The sequence below is a fragment of the Hemitrygon akajei genome, chromosome 29 (genome assembly GCF_048418815.1).
Source record: "Hemitrygon akajei chromosome 29, sHemAka1.3, whole genome shotgun sequence".
In the NCBI taxonomy this organism is placed as follows: Eukaryota; Metazoa; Chordata; class Chondrichthyes; order Myliobatiformes; family Dasyatidae; genus Hemitrygon; species Hemitrygon akajei.
In genome coordinates, this window is record NC_133152.1 from 8,620,034 (window position 1) to 8,645,423 (window position 25,390).

At 41.1% G+C, this 25,390-nt stretch overlaps 1 protein-coding gene across 4 annotated transcripts in view; it reads right to left on the reverse strand.

The window, feature by feature from the left end:
• Positions 1 to 25,390, reverse strand: part of disp3 (dispatched RND transporter family member 3) — a 613,218-nt gene that overhangs the window by 23,829 nt on the left and 563,999 nt on the right. For all 4 annotated transcript variants that reach the window (XM_073031674.1, XM_073031672.1, XM_073031673.1 and 1 more), the window contains exons 18-19: positions 20,067 to 20,212; positions 11,783 to 11,942 (exon numbers count right to left, since the gene is read on the reverse strand). In XM_073031674.1, coding sequence (XP_072887775.1) covers positions 11,783 to 11,942; positions 20,067 to 20,212 — 306 coding nt within the window. The remainder of the gene's footprint in view (positions 1 to 11,782; positions 11,943 to 20,066; positions 20,213 to 25,390) is intronic.

Consider the following 25,390-nt stretch of genomic DNA (forward strand, 5'->3'; position numbering starts at 1 on the left):
AAAATAATCTATGCTTTTATTTCATCTACAAAAGTGCATAACCATACATTTCCTGACAAAGTATTCCATTTTTCACTTCTTTGCCCATCCTCCTAATCTGTTTGTCCTTTTGTAGCCTCTCTACTTCTTCAAAGCTACCTGCTCCTCCACCTATCTTCATATCATCCACAAACTTTGCCACAAAGCAATCAGTTTCATCACCCATGTCATTTTCATACAACATAAAAAGAAGCTGTCCCAACACAGACCTCTGTGGAACACCTCCCTTTATTCCCACTCTTAACTTGTTAAGTAGCCTCATGAGTGCTCCTTGTTGAGGGCCTTCTGAAAATCCAAGTACACAATGTTTACTGATTCTCTTTTGTTCATCTTGCTTATTATTTTGTTAGAGAATACTATCCGATTTGTCAGGCATGATTTTCTCTTCAGGAAATCATTGCTGACTTTGGCCTTCTTTATAATGTGCCTCCATGTATCCCGATTCAACAACCTTAACAATCACCTCCAACATCTTCCTAACCACTTAGTGAGACTAACTGGCCAAAAATTTCCCTTCTTCTGTCACTTTCCCTTCTTGAGGAGTGGAATAACATTTGCAATTTTCCATTCCTCCACAACCATGCCAGAAGCAATTGATTCTTGAAGGATCATTACTCATGCCTCCACAATCTCTTTCCGAACCCATGTGGGTGTTACCATCAGGTCCATGGGTAGAAGATTGACTGACTGACAGAAGGTAATGTGTCAGAATAAAGGGGCCTTTTCTGGTTAGCTGCCGGTGACTATTTATGTGTTGCCGGGGTTGATGTTGGGACTGTTTCTTTTCATATTATATGTCATTGCTTTGGATGAAGACTTTGTGACCAAGATTGCAAATGAAAGGAAGATAAGTGGGGGAAGGTAGTATAGAGGAATTAGGGGGTCTGCAGAAAGACTTAGACTGGGGGAATGGGCAAAGAACTGGCAGATGGAATATCATCATGCACTTTTGTAGAAGTAATAAAGGTGTCGACTATTTTTTAAAATGGGAGAAAATTCAAATATCAGAGGTGCAAAGGGATTTGGGAGTCCTTCTGCAGGATTCCCTGAAGTATAATTTGCAGGTTGAGTCAATGATAAGGAAGACAAATGCAGAGTTAACAGATGCTTTATAAGGCATTGGTCAGACTGCTCTTGCAGTATTCTGAGCAGTTTTGGGCCCATTAATCTAAGAAAAGATGTGTTAGTATCGGAGAGTGTCCAGGGGAGTTTCATACAAATTTTCCCAGAAATGAAAAGGTTAACATATGAGGCGTGTTTGATGGCTCTGGGCCTGTACTCGCTGGAGTTTAGAAGAATGAGAGAGGATGTCATTGAAACCTACGAAGAGTGGATGGGGAGAGGATTTTTCCTAAAGTGGGAGAGTCAAGGACCAGAGTGCACTGCTTCAGAATTGAGGCATGGCCATTTAGAACTGAGTTGAGAAGACATTTCTTTAGCTGTAGGGTGGTGAATCTGTGGAATTTATTGCCATAGAAAGCTGTGCAGGCCAAGTCATTGAGTATATTTAAGGGGAAGTTTGACAGATTCTTGATTAATCAGGGCATCAAAAGTTAAAGGAAAAAAGCAGGAAAATGGTATGCAGAGGGATAATAAATCAGCCATAATGGAAATTCAGAGTAGACTCAATGGGCTGAATGGTCTAACTCTGTTCCTATGTCATATGGTCTTACTTACTTCATCGAAGAGTAAAATGAAAGGAGAAGTACAATTCATCCTAATCACTTAAATACACATCTGTAGGAATAATTATAACTAGGTTCTATAGTAATTTCTGTCCTGGGCACTTCTTCCTGTACTCTACAAAGTATGTTATAGATAATGTGGAGAATTCAGAATATTTTATCATTTAGGGTTACTTATTCTTAAAGGGAGTTTATTTCAACAACATTTACTGTGCTGCAAGAAATTTTCTTTTTGCTTATTGAGATTTCTTACAGTACAGGTGCAGTCTATCCTCATGGGTGGAAAGTGAAGAATTTCAACAGAAAATAAAGCAGAAAAAATGGAAGTTGAAATAAAATATCATTAGGTTATATCTTCTGTGGATCTCCTTGGCGCACTAATGATTGTGGAACATTAGGTTAGGCTCTTATTTACACTTAGTGTTACCACAAATGGAGTACGGATGACAGAGAAAGACAACCCAGTGCTTCTTTTTGCTGAAACACTAGCAAGACTGGCAACCTTCACACATGAGAAGTTGGCAGTCTGTCTCTTGAATCACTGCCATTAGTGTGGTAAAGTCTCCCATATACTTAAAAATAAAAGCACCAAGAAAGTGAAAAACTATCAAGTGCTTTCCTGGGGTATATGACGAATAAATGCTTCTCAAGCCTCCAGTGAGGTACAGGTATCGATTATAACTGCCACCTTCATTCTGTACAGGAATGTGCTCAGGTGATGATGAAGGAACAGGAGTTGCTTTTCAAGTCACGACAGTGCGTTATTTAGAAGGGAAAGGAACCTGAATGAAATAGTGCTCTTACACATTTGTTACCCTTATCCTTCCAGAACAATCTTTCAAAGGGTTGTACTTCACTGCAACTCCTTGCTACAGAGGGCTTTGCAACCAGGGTCATTAGGTGTATTTAAGGCTGAGATAGATACGTATTTAAACAGTAAGGGGGTCAGGAGGTTGGGAGAAAAGGGAAGAAGGTGGAGATGAGGAGTGTCATATCAGCCAGTCAGCACCATCTGAATGTAAGAGCAGCTAGAGGAACTGAGTCTTATGGTCTTAGACAGTGTCTGCAACCCAAATAATAAGTGCAATTTATTTCACAGTTGGTCAAAAGCACAAATGTGTTAAGAGCTGCAATACCTGTAGCCCATACTTCAGTACATAAGTAACAGGCCAGAGATGGACATGACCAAAACATATGAGTTAGTGAGGCTGTCTCAGAATGACATCTGTCACATATAGGATTTATATGGGAATAAAAACAAGCTAATTTATCCTTGGACATATGAACTCTGTGCACAACTTTAAACTGTATCAACGAGTGTTTGGAACATATAGAGGATGAATTAACTAATTGAAGAATTTTTTCCCATTTCTCAAAAGGAATAGTAAACTTAAGTTCCCTTTCCCAATCATTCTTAATTTTATAAGAAACCTCTGAACGTATTTTTATAATTATATTGTAAACATTTGCTATTACACCTTTTTGAAAAGGATTTAATTATAAAATTTTCTCCAAAATACCCATAGAATCCAGATTTGGAAAGGTAGGAAGTACAGTGTTTAAAAAGTTCCTGATCTGTAAATATCTAAAAAAAAGGGATCTGGGCAAATTATATTTATTAGATAATTGTTCAAAAGACATGAAACAATTATCCAAAAGTAAATCAGAAAATCGTAATATACCTTTAGTCTTCCAAGCTAAATAGGCTTGGTCCATGATAGAGGGATGAAAAAAGAAATTAGATATAATAGGAATTGCTAAAACAAATTGATTCTTATCTTCGATATTATTTCTATGGTAATTATTGATGTACAAGCTCACCCTATCACCGCAATTTTTGGTTTACCAATGATAGAGTCAATTCATTTATTTCCTTCTGCTTGGCGGATGATTGCATTTCTCACACTAATGGCTAGAAGATCTATTTTGTTGAATTGGAAAGAGATTAATCCCCCTACCACATTTCATTGGTTTTCTCAAACTATGTTATGTTTAAATTTGGAAAAAAGTAGAAGTGTCGTATATGATCCTTCTATTAAATTTGAAAAGACTTGGAAGCAATTTATTCAATATTTTGATATGATATAATTTGACCTTTTTCCAAATCTATTTCTTTCTGCTTCTGATTATATACATGTAGAGGGGATGGGAGCTGATGACACTTATGATTCTTTTTCTTTTCTTAGATATTATAAACAGCCCATGTTTCTTTTTAGTTAGTGGTTAGCTTGTTAGAGTAGTTTCTTTTTTTTTCTAGTTTTGTTTGGGGTATAATTTTTTTTTGTTCATTTTTTGTTTTTTTTCATATTGTTATACCTAGTTTTCTTGTCTTGTACACATTATATTTGTATCATGTATGATTTTGGGAGACTTAATTTTTTTGTACCTATTGTTTATATATCCTTTTATGTTAACTTTTAATTTTGTAATCCCGTATTAATTATGTATCAATTTTTGTTATCTTAATATGCTGATATTAATAAAAAGATTGAAAAAATTAAGTAACAGGCCAGAGACATAGTAGTGTTTGGATTAGTGTTGAAGGTCTGATGTATAAACTAAACCATCTGTGAAGGCTGCTGATGGAAAGTATGTTTAATGACAGAAATGCCATTGCTCCTGCTACCTTCTTATACTGGCTATCTCCCCTCTTTCTCTTCGGTAGAGATGAAGTGTCCACCCATTTTCCTCCATAGATGCTGCCTAACCCGCTAGGTCCTCCAGTACCTTTGTGTGGTTTCCTTGCTGCTTCACCCCGCTGTCCCTCTGTTGCCTCCTCTTTGCTCCAGTATTCTCACCTCTTCCCCGATCGGCCATAAAGCAGAACCTGCTGGGAAATGCCCAGCAGGTCTGGCAACAGTTGAGGAGATAGGAGCAGAATTGAGGTTTCATCAGCACTGAATGAAGAAAATTTGTGACCTTGAACTGCTGGGAGCTCAATACGACGTTAGCCTATTTTTTTCCCCGAGTTTGCCACCACAATGTACATCACTGATATGTTGATTGACAAGCTCGTTGACCTTTGAATTGACTTACAATAGGCAGGCTGACGTAGTGGTACACGCTGTGTCACTTGGCATTCATCAACACAAGGAGTGCAGGAAGGATGTGACTGGCTCTCTGGTGCACTGATGATATCATCATTAAAGCCACCCAACCCATCTTGCAAATGCCTGGTTTTTTTTCGATATAACAGTTCATTTCAAGTCAAGTCAAGTCACTTTTATTGTCATTTCGACTATAACTGCTGGTACAGTACATAGTAAAAATGAGACAATGTTTTTCAGGACCATGGTGTTACATGACACATCACAAAAACTAGACTGAGCTACGTAAAAAGAACAACACAGAGAAAGCTACACTAGACTACAGACCTACACAGGACTACATAAAGTGCACAAAAACAGTGCAGGCATTACAATAAATAATAAACAGGACAATAGGGCAAGGTGTCAGTCCAGGCTTCGGGTATTGAGGAGTCTGATAGCTTGGGGGAAGAATCTGTTACATAGTCTGGCCGTGAGAGCCCGAATGCTTTGGAGCCTTTTCCCAGACGGCAGGAGGGAGAAAAGTTTGTATGAGGGGTGTGTGGGGTCCTTCATAATGCTGTTTGCTTTGCAGATGCAGCGTGCAGTGTAAATGTCCGTGATGGCAGGAAGAGAGACCCCGATGATCTTCTCAGCTGACCTCACTATCTGCTGCAGGGTCTTTAAGATTTATTCTAATGCCAGTATGAGCACAACTATAACAGGAGACATAGTACTGGGGCAAGGTTGAATGTAGAGTCATATAGCACAGAAATAGGCCCTTCAGCCCATAACATCCATACTTTTAGCCCATCTACATGAACTCCTTTTGCCTGCATTAGGACTGTATCCATTAAGTGCCTCATAAACATAGTGATTGTATTTGATTCCACCATTGACTCTGGCAGCACACTCTAAATGCGAGGAAGTCCACCCCTCCTACAAATGACCAGGTGCTGTGTCTCTCCATGGCCGACGTGAGAAGAACCCTGTGCAGGGTCAACCCACGGAAGGCTGCTGGACCAGACAACATCCCTGGTAGAGTGCTCAGAGGATGTGCAGACCAGCCAGCAGATGTTCTCACTGACATCTTCAACATCTCCCTGAGCAGCGCCACCATTCCAACGTGCTTCAAGGTGCCACCATCGTCCCCGTGCCGAAGAAGTCTTCAGTGTCCTGCCTAAATGACTACCGTCCCATTGCACTTATATCCATCATCATGAAGTGTTTCGAGAGGCTTGTCATGAGGCATATCAAGACCCTGCTGCCCCCCTCACTGGACCCCCTGCAGTTTGCGTACCGTCCCAACTGCTCAACAGATGACGCCATTGCCACCACCCTCCACCTGGCCCTAACCCACCTGGACAACAGAGACACATACATTCGGATGCTGTTCATAGACTTTAGTTCAGCATTCAACACAATCATCCCTCAGAAACTGATTGGAAAGCTGAGCCTACTGGGCCTGAACATCTCCCTCTGCAACTGGATCCTAGACTTCCTGACTGGGAGACCTCAGTCAGTCCGGATCGGGAGCAGCATCTCCAACACCATCACACTGAGCACAGGGGCTCCCCAGGGTTGTGTGCTCAGTCCACTGCTGTTCACTCTGCTGACCCACGACTGTGCTGCAACACACAGCTCAAACCATATCATCAAGGTTGCCGATGACACGACCGTGGTGGGTCTCATCAGCAAGAGCAACGAGTCAGCTTACAGAGAGGAGGTGCAGCAGCTAATGGACTGGTGCAGAGCCAACAACCTGTCTCTGAATGTGAACAAAACAAAAGAGATGGTTGTTGACTTCAGGAGGGCACGGAGTGACCACTCCCCGCTGAGCATCGACGGCTCCTCGGTAGAAATCGTAAAGAGCACCAAATTTCTTGGTGTTCACCTGACGGAGAATCTCACCTGGTCCCTCAACACCAGCTCCATAGCAAAGAAAGCGCAGCAGCGTCTCTACTTTTTGCGAAGGCTGAGGAAAGTCCATCTCCCACCCCGCATCCTCATCACATTCTACAGGGGTTGTATTGAGAGCATCCTGAGCAGCTGCATCACTGCCTGGTTCGGAAATTGCACCATCTCAGATCGCAAGACCCTGCAGCGGATAGTGAAGTCAGCTGAGATCATCGGGGTCTCTCTTCCTGCCATCACGGACATTTACACTACATGCTGCATCAGCAAAGGAAACAGCATTATGAAGGACCCCATGCACCCCTCATACAAACTTTTCTCCCTCCTGCCGTCTGGGAAAAGGCACCGAAGCATTCGGGCTCTCACGACCAGACTATGTAACAGTTTCTTCCCCCTAGCTATCAGACTCCTCAATACCCGAAGCCTGGACTGACACCTTGCCCTACTGTCCTGTTTATTATTTATTGTAATGCCTGCACAGTTTTTGTGCACTTTATGCAGTCCAGTATAGGTCTGTAGTCTAGTATAGCTTTCTCTGTGTTTTTTTTAATTACATAGTTCAGTCTAGTTTTTGTACTGTGTCATGTAACACCATGGTCCTGAAAAACGTTGTCTCATTTTTACTATGCACTGTACCAGCAGTTATGGTCGAAATGACGATAAAAGTTGACTTGACTTGACTCTCTGTATAAAGGACATACCCTCAGATCCCTTTTAAAATTTCTTACTCTCACTTTAAAACTCTGTCCTCTTTTTATCTGATACTGCAATAATGCCATAAAGATTTTGTCAACCGACCTTTTCTATGTTTCTTGGAATCTTATGCACTTCCCTCAGTTCACCCCTGTCCTCCTTTGCTTTGGGGAATAAAAGACCAAATAAGAAAAACAGTGAAAACAGTAAACTGCTGGAGAAACTCAGTGTGCCAGGCAGCACCTGCCAGGGGAAATGGCTCCATGTCCCTCCACAGAGACGGTCTCAATTACCGAATTCTTCCAGCAGCTCACGGTTCCAAAATCTCTAGCCTCTTGTGCCTCCTAATAAGAAAAAGTTTACTTTGTTGGAATGTGGCAAAACTCTGTGTATTACACTGTTACACAGTGACAGAACTGTGCACGTTACCATATCCCAGTGTTACTGAAGGACATGGTGAACTTGGTTTTCGGAAATGTAGGTACGGCGCTGAGAAGTGACTGAACATCATCCACCATTGCAAGAAAAGAGGGCACTGCGGGGGGCATCAGGGCAGAGTGAAGCGACAGGGAACACGGCCACCACTCCTTGGCCAATGTGTAGTCATTGGAGAACAAGATAGAGGATCTGAGTGCAGGATTACTGTATTGGAGGGAAAGAGGGATTGTTGCATTCTCTCTTTCATTGAGACATGGCTCACCCCCATACACTCTGGTCATCATGGTCCAGCCTGAAGGGTTCTCATTCCATCTGGTGGACTGAATGGCATCTTCAGAAAAGGTCAGAGGCAGCGGCATCTGTTACATAATTAACTCATTGCGGTGACTGGACATAGTGGTCTTGTCTGACTCTTGTTCTCTTGACCTGGAACATCTCACGATTAAGTGCCGACTGTTCTACTTACCGAGGAAGTTCTCCGCAGTGATCCTGATTGCTGTTTATGTACTGTCAAGGCAGATGTCAAAGCAAGCGTTCGAAGTACTGAGTGCCATGATTAACGCACAAGAAAAGGCCTATCCTGATGCTTTTCACATCACTGTAAGGAGTTCCATCAGGCTAGCATGAAGAAATCTCGGCCCAACTTCCATCAGCACATCACCTGCAATACCACAGGGCAAACACAACTCGACCACTGCTACTCTAACATCAAGAATGCCTGTCGTTCCATTCATCAATTGTATTTTGCAATACCTTGGTCAACTGGCTGTCTTCGTCCTACTTGCATATAGGCAGAGACTAAAGAGCAAGGCACCAGGATAACGACAACAAAGGGGTGGTCATGGAGGCAGATGATTGGTACTCCAGAAAGTACAAGAGGTCCAGGTATGACTTCCGGAAAGGTGACCCCACCTACAATTCTGGACTAAACTAGAATCACAGAGGGATGGTCCACAGCTGTGGCAGGGCTTGAATGCCATCACCTCCTACAAAACAAACCCAAGCAATATAAGTGTCAAAAAACACACACAAAATGCTGGTGGAACGCAGCAGGCCAGGCAGCATCTATAGGGAGAAGCGCTGTCGACGTTTTGGGCCGAGACCCTTCGTCCTGATGAAGGCCTCGGCCCGAAACGTCGACAGCACTCCTCCCTATAGATGCTGCCTGGCCTGCTGTGTTCCACCAGCATTTTGTGTGTGTTGTTCGAATTTCTGGCATCTACAGATTTCCTCCTGTTTGCAATATAAGTGTCAACAAGGTTTCAGTCCCAGGTGAGTTCAATGCCTTTTATGTTCGCTCTGTCCAGCAGGACACGGAGACACGTTCACAAACCCTCACACCCTCCAATGATGCTGCTGCCACCATGAGAGCATTCTTCAGGAGGTTGAATCCATGGAAAGCACCTGGCCCAGACTGTGTATCTTGCTGAGCACTGAGGAAATGTGCTTATCAACAAGCTGGAGTGTTTATGAACATCTTCAGCCTCTCGCTTTGGCAGTCTAAAGTATCAACTTGTTTCAAGCAGGCTTCAGTCATACTGGTGCCCAAGAGGATATAGTAGCCTGATACCTTGCCTCAATGACTATTGTCCAAAAGCATTTACAGTCATTGCGATGAAGTGATTTGAGAGGTTTATTCAAGAAGAATATCAACTCCTGCCCGAGAGGTAATTTGGATCCACTACAGTCTGCCAAATGCATATGCTACTTCAATGTCCCTTCAATCAGCCCTGGAACACCTTGGCAATGAAGATGCGTGTATCAGTTTGCTTTTCATTGACTACAGCTCAGTATTCAACACTGTCATCCCCGCAAAACTCATCACTGGTCTTGATACCTTCCTTAGCAACTGGATCCTTGATTTCCTCACTTGCAAACCCCAGTCAGTATGGATTGGCAACAACATCTCCTTCACAATCTCCATCAGCACAGGTGCACCACAAGTACACAGGTGCACCAGTGTACTTAGTCCCCTGGTCTACTAACTTTACACCTATGACTGCGAGGCTAAGTCCACCTCCAATGCCATATTTAATTTTGTTGATGACACCTCTGTCGTTGGCTGACTCAAAGTTGGTGATGAATTGGTGTATGGAAGGGTGATTGAAAATCTGGTAGAATGGTGCCACAATAACAACTTTGTGCTCAACGTCAGCAAAACCAAAAAGCTAATTATTGACTACATGATGGCGAATTAGGAGAACTATGGGCTTCATTAGCTTTAAATTCCTTGGCACTATCATATCAGAGGATCTCTCCTGGGACCAGCACGTAAGTGCTCTCATGAAGAAGGCACGGCAATACCTTTACTTCCTTAGAAGTTTGCGTAGACTCATAATGTCATCAAATTTGACATATTTCTGTAGATGCACAGTGGGGAGTATCCTAACTGGTTGCATCAAGGCCTGGTATGGAAACAGCAATGCCCAGAAACAGAAAACTCTGCAGGAAGTAGAAATATAACCCAGTCCATCACAGGCATGTCCTTCCTCACCACTGAGAACATTTACACGGATTGCTTCCACACGAAAGCAGCATCCGTCATCAAGGACTCCAACCATCCAGGCCTTGCTTTTCTTTTACTACTATTATCGGGCAGGAGACACAGGAGTCTTAGGTCCCCACACCACCAGGTTCAGGAACAGTTATTAACCTACAATGACCAGGCTCTTGAACCTTTGTGATAACTTCACTCATCACATATCTGAACTAATTCTGCAATCTATGGCCTTGCTATCAAGGACTCTATAGCTCATGTTCTCAGTATTAATTATATTTTGTACATTGGTTAGCAGTTTTAGTTTATCAGTAGTTTTTCATAAATTCTATTGTATTTCCTTATTTTTCTGTAAATGCCTGCAAGAAAGTGAACACACAAGTTGTCCATGCTGACTATGCATATTTTAACACTTTACCTTGGATGTTGACTTTGACCTGTGCAGATCACTGTGTCTCAATGTTACACGGTGACAAAATTGTGCCATTACTGTATCCTAGTGTTACACAATGACAGATCTGTGTGCATCACGATATCCCAGTGTTTCACAGTGACAAAACTTGTGCCCACAATTCTTCTGCTTCTTAAGTAAGTCCCTAGGGATTGAAATACCAGGCTGGTGGGTAGCTTGTGTGGTGTTGTGCTCCTGCTCCTCCCACAAGACTCCTGTCTTTTAGGGTCATTAAGGTAAAACTTTAAGGGGTTATTATGGAGAAAGACAGGGCTAGACTTGAAAGGAGGTGTTGACTTGGTGGAAGACCAATTTCGATCTCTTACAGCAGGATTTGGCAATAGCAGCAAGAAGGTCTAGTAGATACCACATGGATGCATTCCAAAATGAAAAAGTGAGAGATCAGGGTAAAAAGATGAAAGGTAAGACCATCAAGTTTTAGGAACCTTGGATATCTAAAGATATCAGGGATTAGATATAAAATAGAAGATAGATTATGGCAGACTTACAGAAGTGGAAACTGGGGAGGTCTTACAAGTGTATAGAATTTATTGGATGGGTACTTAAAATAGTAATTAGGAGAACAAAGCAGGGGCAGAGAATGGCATTGGCAGGTAATATTGTGGAAAAATCCTGAAACAGTTTATAAGCATATTGAGGACAGGAAGGTTATCAAGGAAAGTGTAGTGGTCATTCAAACCAAGTGGCATTCTCTGCATGGAGCCAGAGGAAGTAAGCCAGGTCTTCAATGAATACTTCTAATCTGTATTCACTGTGGAGAAAGATGCTGCAGTTGGAGAATTCATGCAGAGCATCAGTAGAGTTGTAGGACAAATTAAATAAATGCATTTGACAGTCCCTAATTAACCTAACAATCTAACTATTTGGGATGTGGGAGAGAACTGGAGCCTTTCTGTGGTACCTATGGCTCAAGGAGAATATTTTGATCAGTGTTACTTAATACCTTTCAGTTTAATATGATACAAATTGAAAAATTCAAGACTATTACTATATGAACCGTGAATTATGTGAGACTTGCCTATTATTTCCATGAAAATCTGCTTCCAGTGTTCACATGTTTGAAATCCATGGCGTAGTGATGATTGTTCAGAAAACTGATGGAGCTGCTCCTGGAGGTAGTTCTCCCATTTCAAGTAGTCTGCATAGGTCTGAAACGAGGACTTTCCTTTATAAGTAGTCTGTGGAGAATCAAGGAGATGAACACGGCTTTTGCAAATAGAACCAAAAAACGGAACAAGCTTATGCTGTTAAAGCACTATTAAACCAGATAATATTGTAAGTACTCAGCAGGTCATGCCACATCTGTGGGAATTTTCTCTTCCTACAGATGCAGCCAGAATTGCCGAGGATTTACAAGATTTTTTTGCTTTTATTTTAGACTTCCTACAACTGCAGCTGTTTTGGTATTTGTTGTTGAAAGCATAGCTGCCACTCAGTGGCTGAAGGGCATAAAGGAATCTGAATATGAGATGAACCCCTCTAAACTGAGGCTTTGTTGTATTGAGGGCCTTGTTGATCAGAGACGAGTGTGTGTGTGGGACTCTGGAACAACCTCATCATTTCACTCACTATTGAAATATTCGGTATTGGTACTGCTCTATTTAGAACGGTGACAAGAATCTGAAAGAAGTACGCTGGGCTATATAATACACTTAGTGTCAGTTTATGGTTACACACGAAAAGTGCTGGAGGAAATTAGCAAGTCTGGCAGCATCAATGGAGAGGAATAAACAGATGACGTTTCAGGCCGACAGCCCTTCATCAGGGTCTCGGCCCGAAACATTGACTGTTCATTTATTTTCATAGTGTTGCCTGACTTGCTGATTTTCTGCAGCATTTTGTGTGTATGGCTCAAGAACTTTAGAATCTGCAGAATCTCTCATGTTTATGTTAGTTTGCGGTATTCAGTGACTGCAATTAGAGACATCTGATTAGTTGCTTCAATGCAGGGATCTAAATTTGACAACCTACTCTGAAGGGTATTTGAAACTTTTCAATTTGTGTTATCAGTCCTCCCGAAATCCTCACAGTCTTCAAGTCTGAGTACTTAATCTTCAGGAATTTGTTGCATGCAACCTTAAAAATGAGAATCCAGATTTTTTAAAAGCCTGCTTCATCACAAAAGAAACTTCAACTTAAGTTGCACACAGAAAGTTTCCGCTTGGTCGCTGTAGGTTGTGAAGATGTCAAATGGAGGCATTGTGAGCTAGAGAGGTTGGAAGAGAAAGATCATGTGATGAAATCTACAAGAAATAAAGTTGGCAAACTTTGTTTGGTCAGAGTAACATAATCTCCACTAGCAGAAGGTCTACTTGCAGTAGTGGGGGAATCTTGATTGAGGAGGATAAGGCCATTAGGAGTAGAATTAGGCTATTTGGCCTATTAAGTTTGGTCATTTGGAGGGACTTGAACATGGTGCAGGTAGGAGGGATTAGTGTTTGAGTGTTTTTGATTTACTTTTTAGCTGGTTTGGCACAACATTGTGGGCTGAGTGGCCTGTTTCTGTGCTGTACTGTTCTATGTTCTATGCTGTTCTCAGTCTGCTTCATCATTTAATCATGACTGATATATTTTCTCTCTTGATCCCATTCTCCTGCCTTCTCCCCATAGCTTTTGATGCACTTATTAATCAAGAACCGATCAACCTTCACTTTAAATATACCCACTGACTTGGCCTCCACACTGACTGTGGCAATGAATCCTACAGATTCATTACCTAATGTCTAAGGAAATTACTCCTCATCTCCATTCTACAGAGATGTCCTTCCATTCTAAGACGGTGTTCTCAGGTTTTAGACTCTCCTATTACTGGAAACATCCTCTTTACTACATCCACTCAGTGTAGGCCTTCCAATATTCAATAGGTTTCAATAAGATCCCTCACTCATTTTCCTAAACAGTAGTGAGTACACACCTAGGGCCATAAAATGCTCCTCATATGTTAATGCCTTCACTTCCGGGATTATTCCTGTGAACCTCCTCTGGGTGCTCGCCAATGCCAGCACAACCTTGCTTAGATACAGGGCCCAAAACTGCTCAAAATGCTTTAAATGTGGTCTGATCAATGTCCTATGAAACCTCAACATCACATCATTGCTTTCATATTCTAGTCCTCTCAAAGAGCACTAGGACTCCCAAGTTCCTTTGCACCCCTGATTTCTGAATTCGTTTATGCTTTATATTTATGGTTACTAGATGAAGGGGCAGATATTTAAAACCAGAAACTATAGGCACAGAGGAGGAGTTGAATAATGGGGTAGATTTGAGGGGTCCAGTGGCGTTTTACAATTAAAAATGTCATACATAATAAAAACCGAGGAAGCATATAAATTAGAAAATTAATCAAAATAATTCCATTGGCAGGAACAGTAAGGGGATTAATGCATGTCTTCAGAAATTATGACATGGGATTCACAATATTCATAAGATTAAATTGCTAAGATTAATACATCCATTATTATGTGAAATGTTTCAGGTGTAGAAATACATATAGTATTAAACTGTTTCAAGAATCAATTTATAAGCATTAAATAGAAATGAGCTGAAATTAACGGTATATTGACACAAAGGTTAAAAGAGGGTCTGTCAAAATCTGGAAGGGCTTCTGATTTGGATAGCTGATCCCTCTGGCTCTGAGGGTTACAAAAATACGGAGTTTGGAAACAAGATATTAACATATTAATCTAACATAACACTTTAGCCACACTTTTTTGTCTTTAGATATGTTGCTGTACTCTTCTGTTTCAATTATTTCTTATTTCTCTCACTTTCCACATTACTAAAGAGATACAGGCCAAATACAGGCAAATAGGACTAGCTTAGATGATCAGCCTGATTTGAATGGATGAGTTGGGCCAAAGGGCCTGTTTTTGCACTGTATTACTCTAGGACTGAATGCTGGGTTTTAAAGTAATTGTTACCATGACAATTTTAGTCTGCATCTTAATGTCTAACAGTTCACACAGCAGCAGACCCCAAAATTCCACTCGCCACTCACTGAGTCTTGATAAACTTGTTTTCTCCCATTTCCGGTTCTAATGAAGGGTCCTTGTACTGAATGTCGATTTTGTTTCCCTCCCCACCACTAATTCTATTTCACCTGATGAACATTTCCAGCATTGTGCTTTTGTTTTGGATTTCCTGCAGCTTTTTTGTTCCAAGGTATTAAATAGAATTGGTCAAGAAGATGGAGAGGAATTATTTCAGGTGGTGGGTATGTAATTGTAAAAATAATAACAAGGTCTTTCACTTGGAAGCATTTCTGAACTATAGAGAGCATTCTAACAGGCTGCATCACCACCTGGTATGGATGGTTGAGGGCAGTGGGGCAGGGGCTACTGCACAGGATCGAAATAAGCTACAGAGAATTGTCAGCTCCATCATGCGCAGTAGCCTCCTTAGTATCTAGGACATCTTCAAGGAGAGATTCCCCAAAAAGGTGACAGCTGTCATTAAGGACCATCATTACCCAGATCATGTTTTGTTCTCATTACTACCATCAGGAAGGAGGCACAGAAACCTGAAGACACACACTCAATGATTCAGGAACAGCTCCTTCCCTTCTGCTATCCGATTTCTGAATGGACATTGAACCCATGAACAATACCTCTACATTTTTATTTCTATTTTTGCACTACTTGCTTAATTTAACTATTTCATATATAATGTAATCTATGTTTTATTCTATTGTTATGTATTGCAATGAACTGGTGCCACAAGGACAACAAATTTCACAACATATGCCGTGATATTAAATTGGATTCTGATTCTGATTCTGAATGCAAAGGACGGTAAAACAATAGACTCCCAGCAAAGCTAAATCAATTACTTGCCTAAAATCTGATTGATATGTTTTTGTTGTCCAAGGAACAAAGGGCCATTTGAAACAAGAAGCAAAGTCTCGACTTGGACATGATCTCAGTGAACGGCAGAATTGGGTCTAAAGGCTCATCAATTCTTATGTTCGAAGATAAGCCATTAAGTAGACCACTATCAGTTCTGAGGTACACCCAGGTGATCCTGGAAGAAGCATTTCTCTCACTGCCTCACTCTTCTGTGCAACTGCCACCATCTAGAATTGCCAACTTTCAAAGCAGTATCGTTTAGTGTTGCCCCTTCCCTCTCTGTAATCTGATTGGAAGTGAAAATGAAAAAAATGTCATATAATGAGCAGTGTCATATTGGAACACATTAATTCATCTCCTTCCAAAAATCCATCTGCCAGTGAATTAGACCACAGCTATGCTTTTCCACCTTCCCTCCTTTTTTCTGTCCCCTTCTTCCTCCACACCCCACCCATGAAATGACGACTTGGTTGATTTGGTCTTCAATTTGTTCACAGTTTCAATTAATTGGTGGGGGGGGGGGGGAATGGTGGTTTGAAAATTTCCACAAGTCTCTATGTCAAGAAATATTGCCAACATCACCTGTGACCTCTTCAGAACAAAATAACTATAATAATGTCAAGTTTTTTTCATTGTGAATCTTCGATGAAGGGCCAAAAGCTTCTAGTATACTATCAATGTCAAAGAGCTGATGTGTAGTGCATTTGACGTCAATTTACAGAACTTCAAGGTATAATAGAAAACTTAGCTTTTAAACCCTAAAAACAAAACCCCTGTGTAATCTGAATCCTGTTAACCACTCACACTGGCTGTTTAAACATGATCGTTGAATCCATTAAGCGTTGATATAGTCAGGCACTTCATAGTTTCAAGTTTTACGACTTAATACTCCATAGTATTTACCAGGAAATCCAACAACTGAGGGCAAGAAGTTTTGATGGGCCGAAGAGCCCTTCTATATCATAAGATACTAATAATGTGGGATCCATTACTGACTGGCCCCCTTCTTATTATTTCTGCCTAAATTTTGCTGTACTAGGAAAATTTATTAGGGAGGGTCAACACGACTTTGTGCGTGGTAGGTCATGTTTAACAAATCTATTAGAGTTTTTCATGGAGGTTACAAGGAAAGTGGATGAAGGGAAGGCAATGGACGTTGGGGCCTTTGACAAGGTCCCGCATGGCAGGTTAGTTAGGAAAATCCATTCGCTAGGTACACATGGTGAGGTAGTAAATTGGATTAGACATTGGCTCAATGGGAGAAGTCAGAGAGTGGTAGTGGAGCATTGCTTCTCTGAGTGGAGGCCTGTGACTAGTGGTGTGCCACAGGGATCAGTGCTGGGTCCATTGTTCTTTGATCTGGATGATAATGTGGTAAATTGGATCAGCAAATTTGCTGATGATACAAAGATTGGAGGTGTAATGGACAGTGAGGAAAGTTTTCAAAGCTTGCAGAAGGCTTTGGACCAGCTGGAAAAATGGGATGAAAAATGGCAGATGGAGTTTATTACAGACAAGTGTGAGGTATTGCACTTTGGAAGCAAAAACCAAGGTAGAACATACAAGGTAAATGGTAGGGCGCTAAGGAGTGCAGTAGAACAGAGGTATCTGGGAATACAGATACAAAATTCCCTAAAAGTGGTGTCACTGGTAGATAGGGTAGTAAAGAGAGCTTTTGGTACATTGGCCTTTATAAATCAAAGTATTGAGTGTAAGAGTTGGAATGTTATGGTGAGGTTGTGCAAGGCATTGGTGAAGCTGAATTTGGAGTATTGTGTGCAATTTTGGTCACCGAATTACAGAAAGGATATTAATAACGTTGAAAGAGTGCAGAGAATGTTTACAAGGATGTTGCCCGGACTTGAGAAACTGAGTTACAGAGAAAGGTTGAATAGGTTAGGACTTTATTCCCTTGAGCATAGAAGAATGAGGGGAGATTTGGCAGAGGTATATAAAATTATGATGGGTATAGATAGAGTGAATGCAAGCAGGCTTTTTCCACTGAGGCTAGGGGAGAAAAAAACCAGAGGACATGGGTTAAGGGTGAAGGGGGAAAAGTTTAAAGGAAACATTAGAAGGGGCTTCTTCACACAGAGAGTGGTGGGAGTATGGAATGAGCTGCCAGATGACGTGGTAAATGCGGGCTCACTTTTAACATTTAAGAAAAACTTAGACAGGTACATGGATGAGAGATGTATGGAGGGATATGGTCCAGGCGCAGGTCAGTGGGACTAGGTAGAAAAATGGTTCGGCATAGCCAAGAAGGGCCAAAAGGCCTGTTTCTGTGCTGTAATGTTCTATGGTTCTATGGTACTCTTGTGTTTATTTGTACTGTGAGTTAAAATATAATGTACTCTAAAGCAATATTTCTTCCTCAATATGTGGCATCATAAACTAAGAAGGTTATGCAAGCCACAGTGTACAGAGGGATCTTGCTATGATGACTAGTCTGTTTACTTATGCAGTAGCAGTTATGATATTTCAAAGTACTTCACTGTATGCATTTTTCTCAGAAGGCACAATGTTAAAAACAATTCTTTTCCCTTTACTGCCAAGAAATAGTTTCTGCAATGAAGATGTTAGGTTGTTGTTGAAATATGCTTAGAAATTATGAAAAAAAAACACAACTGAAGATGAACAAGTGCTGTCACGTTCAGCATGAGACCTAGTGGTGTTCTACTTAATTCTCCTTTCACCAAGTTCTTTCTGCTTTGCTGAAGACAATAATCTTATATGGCAGGTGGGTTCAGAGATCTAAAGAAAGCTGCATTTTAATTTTTCTGCACTGTTACTTTACTCTGTTGAACCATGGCTTGCGTTGAGCAGAGTAATTCAGGGAAAACCATTGTTTGTAGGGTAGGGGTGGTCCTTATTCCAAAAGGCAGGAAGATCCTGCAACTGTTAACACGTTACTGAAACATGCAATAATTTCTGAATGTGTAGTTCTGAGGTCAGTAAAACTGCTAGTAGCTGAATTAATGTGTCGTAGAGTCAGAGGGATTTAGCATGCAACAGGCCCTTTGGTCCACTAAACTCAGACTGACCATCAGCCACCCATTTGCACAAACTCTTCACTATTTCCAACTTTTATTCTCCCCGCATTCTCATCAACCGCAAGCAAGAGAAAGTCTGTAGATGCTGGAAATCCAAGCAACACACACAAAATGCTGGAGGAACTCAGCAGGTCAGGCAGCAAATATGGAAAAGAGTATAGTTCATGTTTCAGTCGACCCTTCATCATGACACATCAACTAATCCCACATATCTCACTCACTTCACTCATCTTACACACCAGGGCCAATTCACAGCAGCTACCCACTAGTATGTAAAGGAATTTCTTCAGCCAGTGAGTGGTGAATCAGTGGAATTCTTTGCCACAGGCAGCTGTGGAGGCCAAGTCTTTGCTATATTTAAGGCAGAGGTTGATCGATTCTTGATAGTCAGGGCATGAAGGGAATCAGGGAGAAGGCAGGAGATTTGGGCTGAGTGGGAAAATGGATCAGTTATGACGAAATGGCTGAGCAGATGCATAAACTTGACTTTGACTTTGACGTGGTATAGGTCCTGCTTTTATAAGTGAAATTGTGGGAATAAATTCACTGTCTTGCTGAAGTAGTAGATCATCTCCCAAAACAGGAAATGATAGAAGTACTGAGCACATCTTGCATCTGTAGCAGCTGTCTTCAAACAGAAGTGCTAACCCTACGTCTCTTTCTGCAGACCTTCTAAGTGTTTCCTGCTTTTTCTGGTTTTATTTCATGTTTCCATCATCTGTAGCTTTTTTTTTTGATAGTCAAGTAAACTTCACTCAGATTTCCTTCAACTAAAGTCAATAGAAGAGGGCGAGGATGAATAGATGTATTCATGCATCCCACAAAAGGATGGAGAGGATATTTCCAATAGCAGCAGAATCTGCATCTGAGGACGCAGCCTCGGAATAAAGGTATAACTCTTCAGAACTGAGATGAGGAAGTATTTCTTCAGCCAGAGGGTGGTGAGCCTGTGAAATTTTTTGGTACAGAAAGCTCATTCATTGGATTATTTAAGGCAGAGACTGATACGTTCTTGATTGGTAAAGAGGTTAAAGGGAGAAGCCAGGAGAATGGGGTTGAAAAAATTTTTCCATGATTGAATGGTAGAGCAGATTTAATGGGCTGAATGGTGTAATGTCATGGTCCTATGGAATATTACAGCTGAACATATTAAAGGGGCAACTCTCCCTTGCTGGCCATGCAGACCACACAGGAACTTGCTCACATGATATTATTACTATCCAAAAATGTCATGTTTTGTTTAATGTACACACAATACTTGCTAAAAGAACACAAGGTTATTTCCTTCATAAACCACTGCAAAGTACTCATCTCAAAGATAACTTTTTGATGAAAACCTTTAGATAATTCAACAATGCAACCAAGCACCAATAAATTTCTTTACATTTTTTCTTTCAATGCTTACAGACTCAAAGGCCATTGAGATCCATTGAACTCTGCCATCTTTCACTCCAACAGCACCATGAGACAGCTGTCCAGGAAGCAAGTTGGGCTCTGGAATGCTCTTACACTCAGGATGTAGCATTTGCAAGAAGGTTGAAACGCTGTAACCTGCAGCACAAGAAGAACTCAGCATTACCTACGAGCAAACCTTCAGAAACTGACGGCTGACAGATCAGTAACTGACAAAAAAAAAATTACACTTTTAAGTTCTGCAGCAGGCAAGATGTTTTGCTAGCTGATCACTTTGACTTAACAGAGAGTCCGGCTGCTTTGTGCCACAGCAGCAGTTCTTGGTATCTCCCAGCTGTTGACACTGGGATTGTTCCAGCCTAACCTGTGCAAAATTTAGGAGCTGGAACAGCTAAAATTAGACTCAAGGATGCCAGGTTTCTAAGTCAAAGTTAAACTTTCAAAGTTAGTGTACTACCAAAATACATATATGTTACCATGAGATTCATTTTTTTGCAGTATTTATAGGAAAAAAGAAATACAACAGAATTTACAAATACTAAGATTCATAACCAACTAATGTGCAATCAATAAGGCAAGATGTGCAATTAAAAATTAATTCTGAGAACATGGGTTGTATTGAGTCTGTATGCCATACAATCAGTTCAGAGAAGTAGTGATTGAAGTTATCTATGCCAGTTCAGGGGCCTAATAGCTGCTCCTGAACCTGGTGGTATGGGACCTAAGGTTTCTGTATCTCCTGCCCAAAGGTAGTAATGAGAAGAGAGCATGGCCTAGATGATGGGGGTCTCAGATTATGGATGCTGCTTTGCAAACGTGTACAACAGTGGAGAAGACTTTGCCCATGATGGACAGACCTGTACCCACCACTTTCTGTCGTCTTTTCCATTCCGAGGCATTGGTCTTTCCATACCAGGCCATAATGCAACCAGTTAGGATACTCTCCATTGTGCATCTAGTGATTTTGGTGTCTATGCAAATTTCTAAGAAAGTACAGGGATTTTCATGCCTTTTTTGTGATGACACTTATGTACTGGTCCCAGAACCAATCCTTTGATACGTCAATACCAAGGAATTTAAAGCTACTGATCCTCTTCACTGCTGTTACCCTAATGAGACCTGGCTCATGGGACATGTGGCTTCTTCCCTCCTGTACTCAAAAAACCAGCTCCTTTGGTTAGGAAGTTATGAAGAACATATTCTGGTTCATCCAACATATTGTGAAACATGAGGCATCAAGGTGGCACAGCTGATAGAGCTACTGGCTCACAGTTCCAGTGTTGCCCTTTGAAACTGTCCATGTGGAGTTTGCCCATTCTCTCCCTGACCCTGTGGGTGCTTTACTTTCCTCCCATTATCCTAAAGTCATGGAGTTGGTAGGCCTCCTGTAAATTACCTCTCATATACAGGTGAGGGGTGGAATCTGAGGGGGAGATGAAGGGAAACAAGAAGTATAAAATGGAGTTAATTTAGGATTACTTTACATGAATGGCTGATGGTTGTTATGTACATAAAAGGCCTCTTCCTGTGCTATATCACTCTATGACCATGATACTTTGTATCACAGTATTTATATTCTCTTGGGAAAGATTTTAAAAAAAGATACTCCCAGACTCATCTGAAGGAAGAACTTCCAGGAGATTTATTCTACTTCCCCATTCCAGAACACAAGTTTCTTCCAGGAAATCTTTCTGGCCTTCCTACTGCAGAGAGTGGGAGCTGACACAACTAAAACCTCAAAATAGGAATGGATGAAGTCTGTTTGGATGATCCTTCACACCCAATTTGACAGGGAAGCCTTGCTTCATCTCTAATGCTTTCACAACAAATAAAGTTTTGAAAGGAAGTGAAGAGACTTTTTATATTAATTTTTCCCAACTTGCTTGCTGTAAGGACCAGAAGGTTAATCTTTAATTCTGCGACAGTTTGGGATGGACGGTGTTCTTACTTGTTACCAACTGACAGGAGGAAATTTGTCAAAGAGGCACTTTGACTAGAAATTCAGTCTGGGCTGCAATACAGAGAAATATCCCAATGCAACATTTCAAAGAAGGCAGTGACATTTTACAGTGTCATGGTAAATTATTCTTCATCCAACGCCCCCAAAAGCAGACCATCATGTCATTATCATGATCATCATCGTCCTCGGCACACAAATCTGCTGCTGCGTTTCTCCCCTTAAATGCACACTTCAAATGTACTTATCTGTCTGTAGAGCACTTTAGGATGACCTAAGATTGTGAAAGGTGCAATTGAAATTTGTCTTCGTTTTTAGATAAAAAAAATATATACATAACATGGAGTCTATGTTCTTGTTAAAAATGACTGCAAAGTGAAAGCCTATTTTAATCAAAGATTTGCAGTGATTGAATTTGAGCAATTAAACTGAGTGCATTGCTCCTGGTGAAGGGAAATGTATGAAGCAATTACAGGGATGTTGGTGAATAGGTAACCTCTTCTCATAGCTCATTCCACCCATCATTAATGTGAATACTGCCTGAAACTGCAGCTTTATCCTGAGGCATTTATTCAAAGCAGCTGTCAAATGCTTTGAAAATCTACTTTGGGCTGTTATGCAGTCAGGAAGCTTAAAGATTTTTATTTTGAAAGAAAAGTTCACTCACCACATTCTGACTAAATACTCACAGTGAAGCTGATCTGGGGAAGTTGTCTTAGTGACCTTGTTAAAACGCTTAGGAATCAATCAACTTTGATGCTGACAGGAGTGTAGCCTCCAATCAATATTGCTACGTGCCAAACAACAACTTACTGCTGGTGCATTTTATTCCATTTGAAAAGGACGTAATAAACTTGTTTCCCACTAGGATTGATGCCCTATCGTACAATAAGCCAATTATTAACTTTAGTAAATAAATGGTCAATAACAGTCTCCAAAATTGTAAAAACTAGATCAACACTTTAAACATTATGTGAACCAAGGAAAAAGGATGCCATAAAAAATTGTGTGCCATGCACAGGACGTGGCACTGTGGGTTGGATGGGGTGCTGGAGGGGAGGAGATGCACAGTGAGAGGCATAGATGCACAAGAGGAGTTCACAGAATGGTCCATTCACATGATGAGAAGATAATGACAGATGTGACCATCATCAGAGCAAAGCCAGTTCTTTGGTTGGTGTCTCAATGAAATTCCATCACATTGCACGTACAAAATCTGCAATAAAGAGTCATAGGTAGAACACTATAGCACAGTACAGGCCCTTTGGCCCATGATGTTGTGCTGACCTTTTAACCTATCTGACCGTTCCCACCTAAATAACCCTCTATTTTTCTATCATTCAAGATTCAAGACTCAAGATTCAAAAATTTTATTGTCATTCTAACCGTACATCAGCTCTGCAGGGCAGAATGAGACAGCATTTCCCAGGAGCAGTGCAATCATAACTTAACAAATGCAACACTAAATAATAAACATAACAATAAATAGTAAAACACAACAGCCACATGTCAGTTAAAAACAAGTTATAAATGTCCAGTGCAAGTTGAAAGTGTCCAAAAGTCAGGTAGAGCAGCTATTTAGCAGTCTGACTGCCTGTGGGAGGAAGCTGTTTAGTAGCCTTGTGGTTTTAGTTTTGATGCTCCTGTAACGTTTACCTGATGGCAGAAGAACAAACAGTTCATGGAGAGGGTGTGAGGGGTCATGTGCTTATCTAAGAATTTCTTCCTCTACCATCACCAGATTGGCAGGGCATTCAAAACATCCTCTACTCCCTGTGTAAAGAACTTACCTCTGACATTCCCCTATACTTTCCTCCAATCACCTTAAAATTATGCTCCTTGTATTAGCCATTTCCGTCCTTGGAAAAAGTCTCTGGCTATTTATGCCTCTTATCATCTTGTACACCTTTATCAATTCACTCTCATTCTCCTTCACTCCAAACAGAAAAAAAACCCAGCTTGCTCAATGTATCTTCATAAGACATGTCATCTAGTCTAGACAGCATCCTGGTAAATCTCCTCTGCACCCTTTCTATAATGAGGTAACCAGAACTGAACACAATATTTCAAGTGTGGTCTAACCAGAGTTTTATAGAGCTGCAACATTGCCTTGTGGCTTATGAACTTAATCCCCCAACTACTTCAGGCAAACACAACATTTGGCTTCTTAACCACCCTATGAACTTGCGTGGCAACTTTGAGAGATCTAGGGACATGGTCCCAAGATCCCTATTTCTCCACACTGACAAGAATCCGATCATTAATCCTGTATTCTGCTTTCAAATTTGGCATTCCAATCTGAATCACTTCACACTTTTCTGGGTTGAACTCCATCTTCCACTCCTCAGCCCACCTCTGCATTCTGTAACCTACAACATCCCTCTACACTATCCACAACTCCACCAACCTTTGTGTCATCTGAAAACTTACTAATCTACCCTTCCACTTCCTCACTGAAGTCATTTATAAAAATCACCATGAGCAGGGGTCCCAGAACATATCCTTGTAGAGCACCACTGGTCACCAACCCCCAGATAGAATAATCTCCATCTACTACACCCCCTGCCTTCTATGGGCAAGCCAGTTCTGTATCTACACAACTAAGTTTCCCTCAATCCCATCTTCCTGACTTTGTGAATCTTATTAAACATTTTATAAAGTCCGAATCCTTTACATTTGGATTTAAAGATCCACTCTGCTGCTTTCATCAATATGCTTTGTACACATCCTCAAAGAATTTAATCGGACTCATGAGGCATGACTTACCCCTCACAAAACAATGTTGACTATCCCTAATCAGGCCATGCTTTTCTAAATATTTGTAAATCCTGTCCCTAAGAATCTTCAGTAATTTGCCCACCACTGAAATAAGAGTCGTTACTCTATAATTCCCAGGGCTATCCCTAATCCCTTTCTTGAACAAAGGAATAACATTTGCCACCCTCCATTCTTCTGGTACTACTCCTGTAGCCAGTGATGACAGAAAGATCATTGCCAAGGGTGCAGCGATCTCTTCTCTCACTTTGGTCAGGTCCCAGGAACATGTATCCTGATGTTTTTCAAAGGTTTTAGTTTCTTAACATCAGCCTGTTCAAGCATATCAGGGTGTTTTACACTGTCCTCACAATCATCATTGTCCCTCTCACTGGAGATACTGAAGCAAAGTACTCATTAAGGATATCGACAATCTCCTCCGAGAGAGGCACATGTTTCCTCTTCTATCCCTGATTGGTTGTACCCTTACGCAGGCCATCTTCCTGTTCTTCAGATACACATAGAGCGCCTTGGATTTTCCTGAATCCTACTCTCTAAGGCCATCTGATGGCCTCCTCTTGCTCTCATAAGTTCATTCTTCAGCT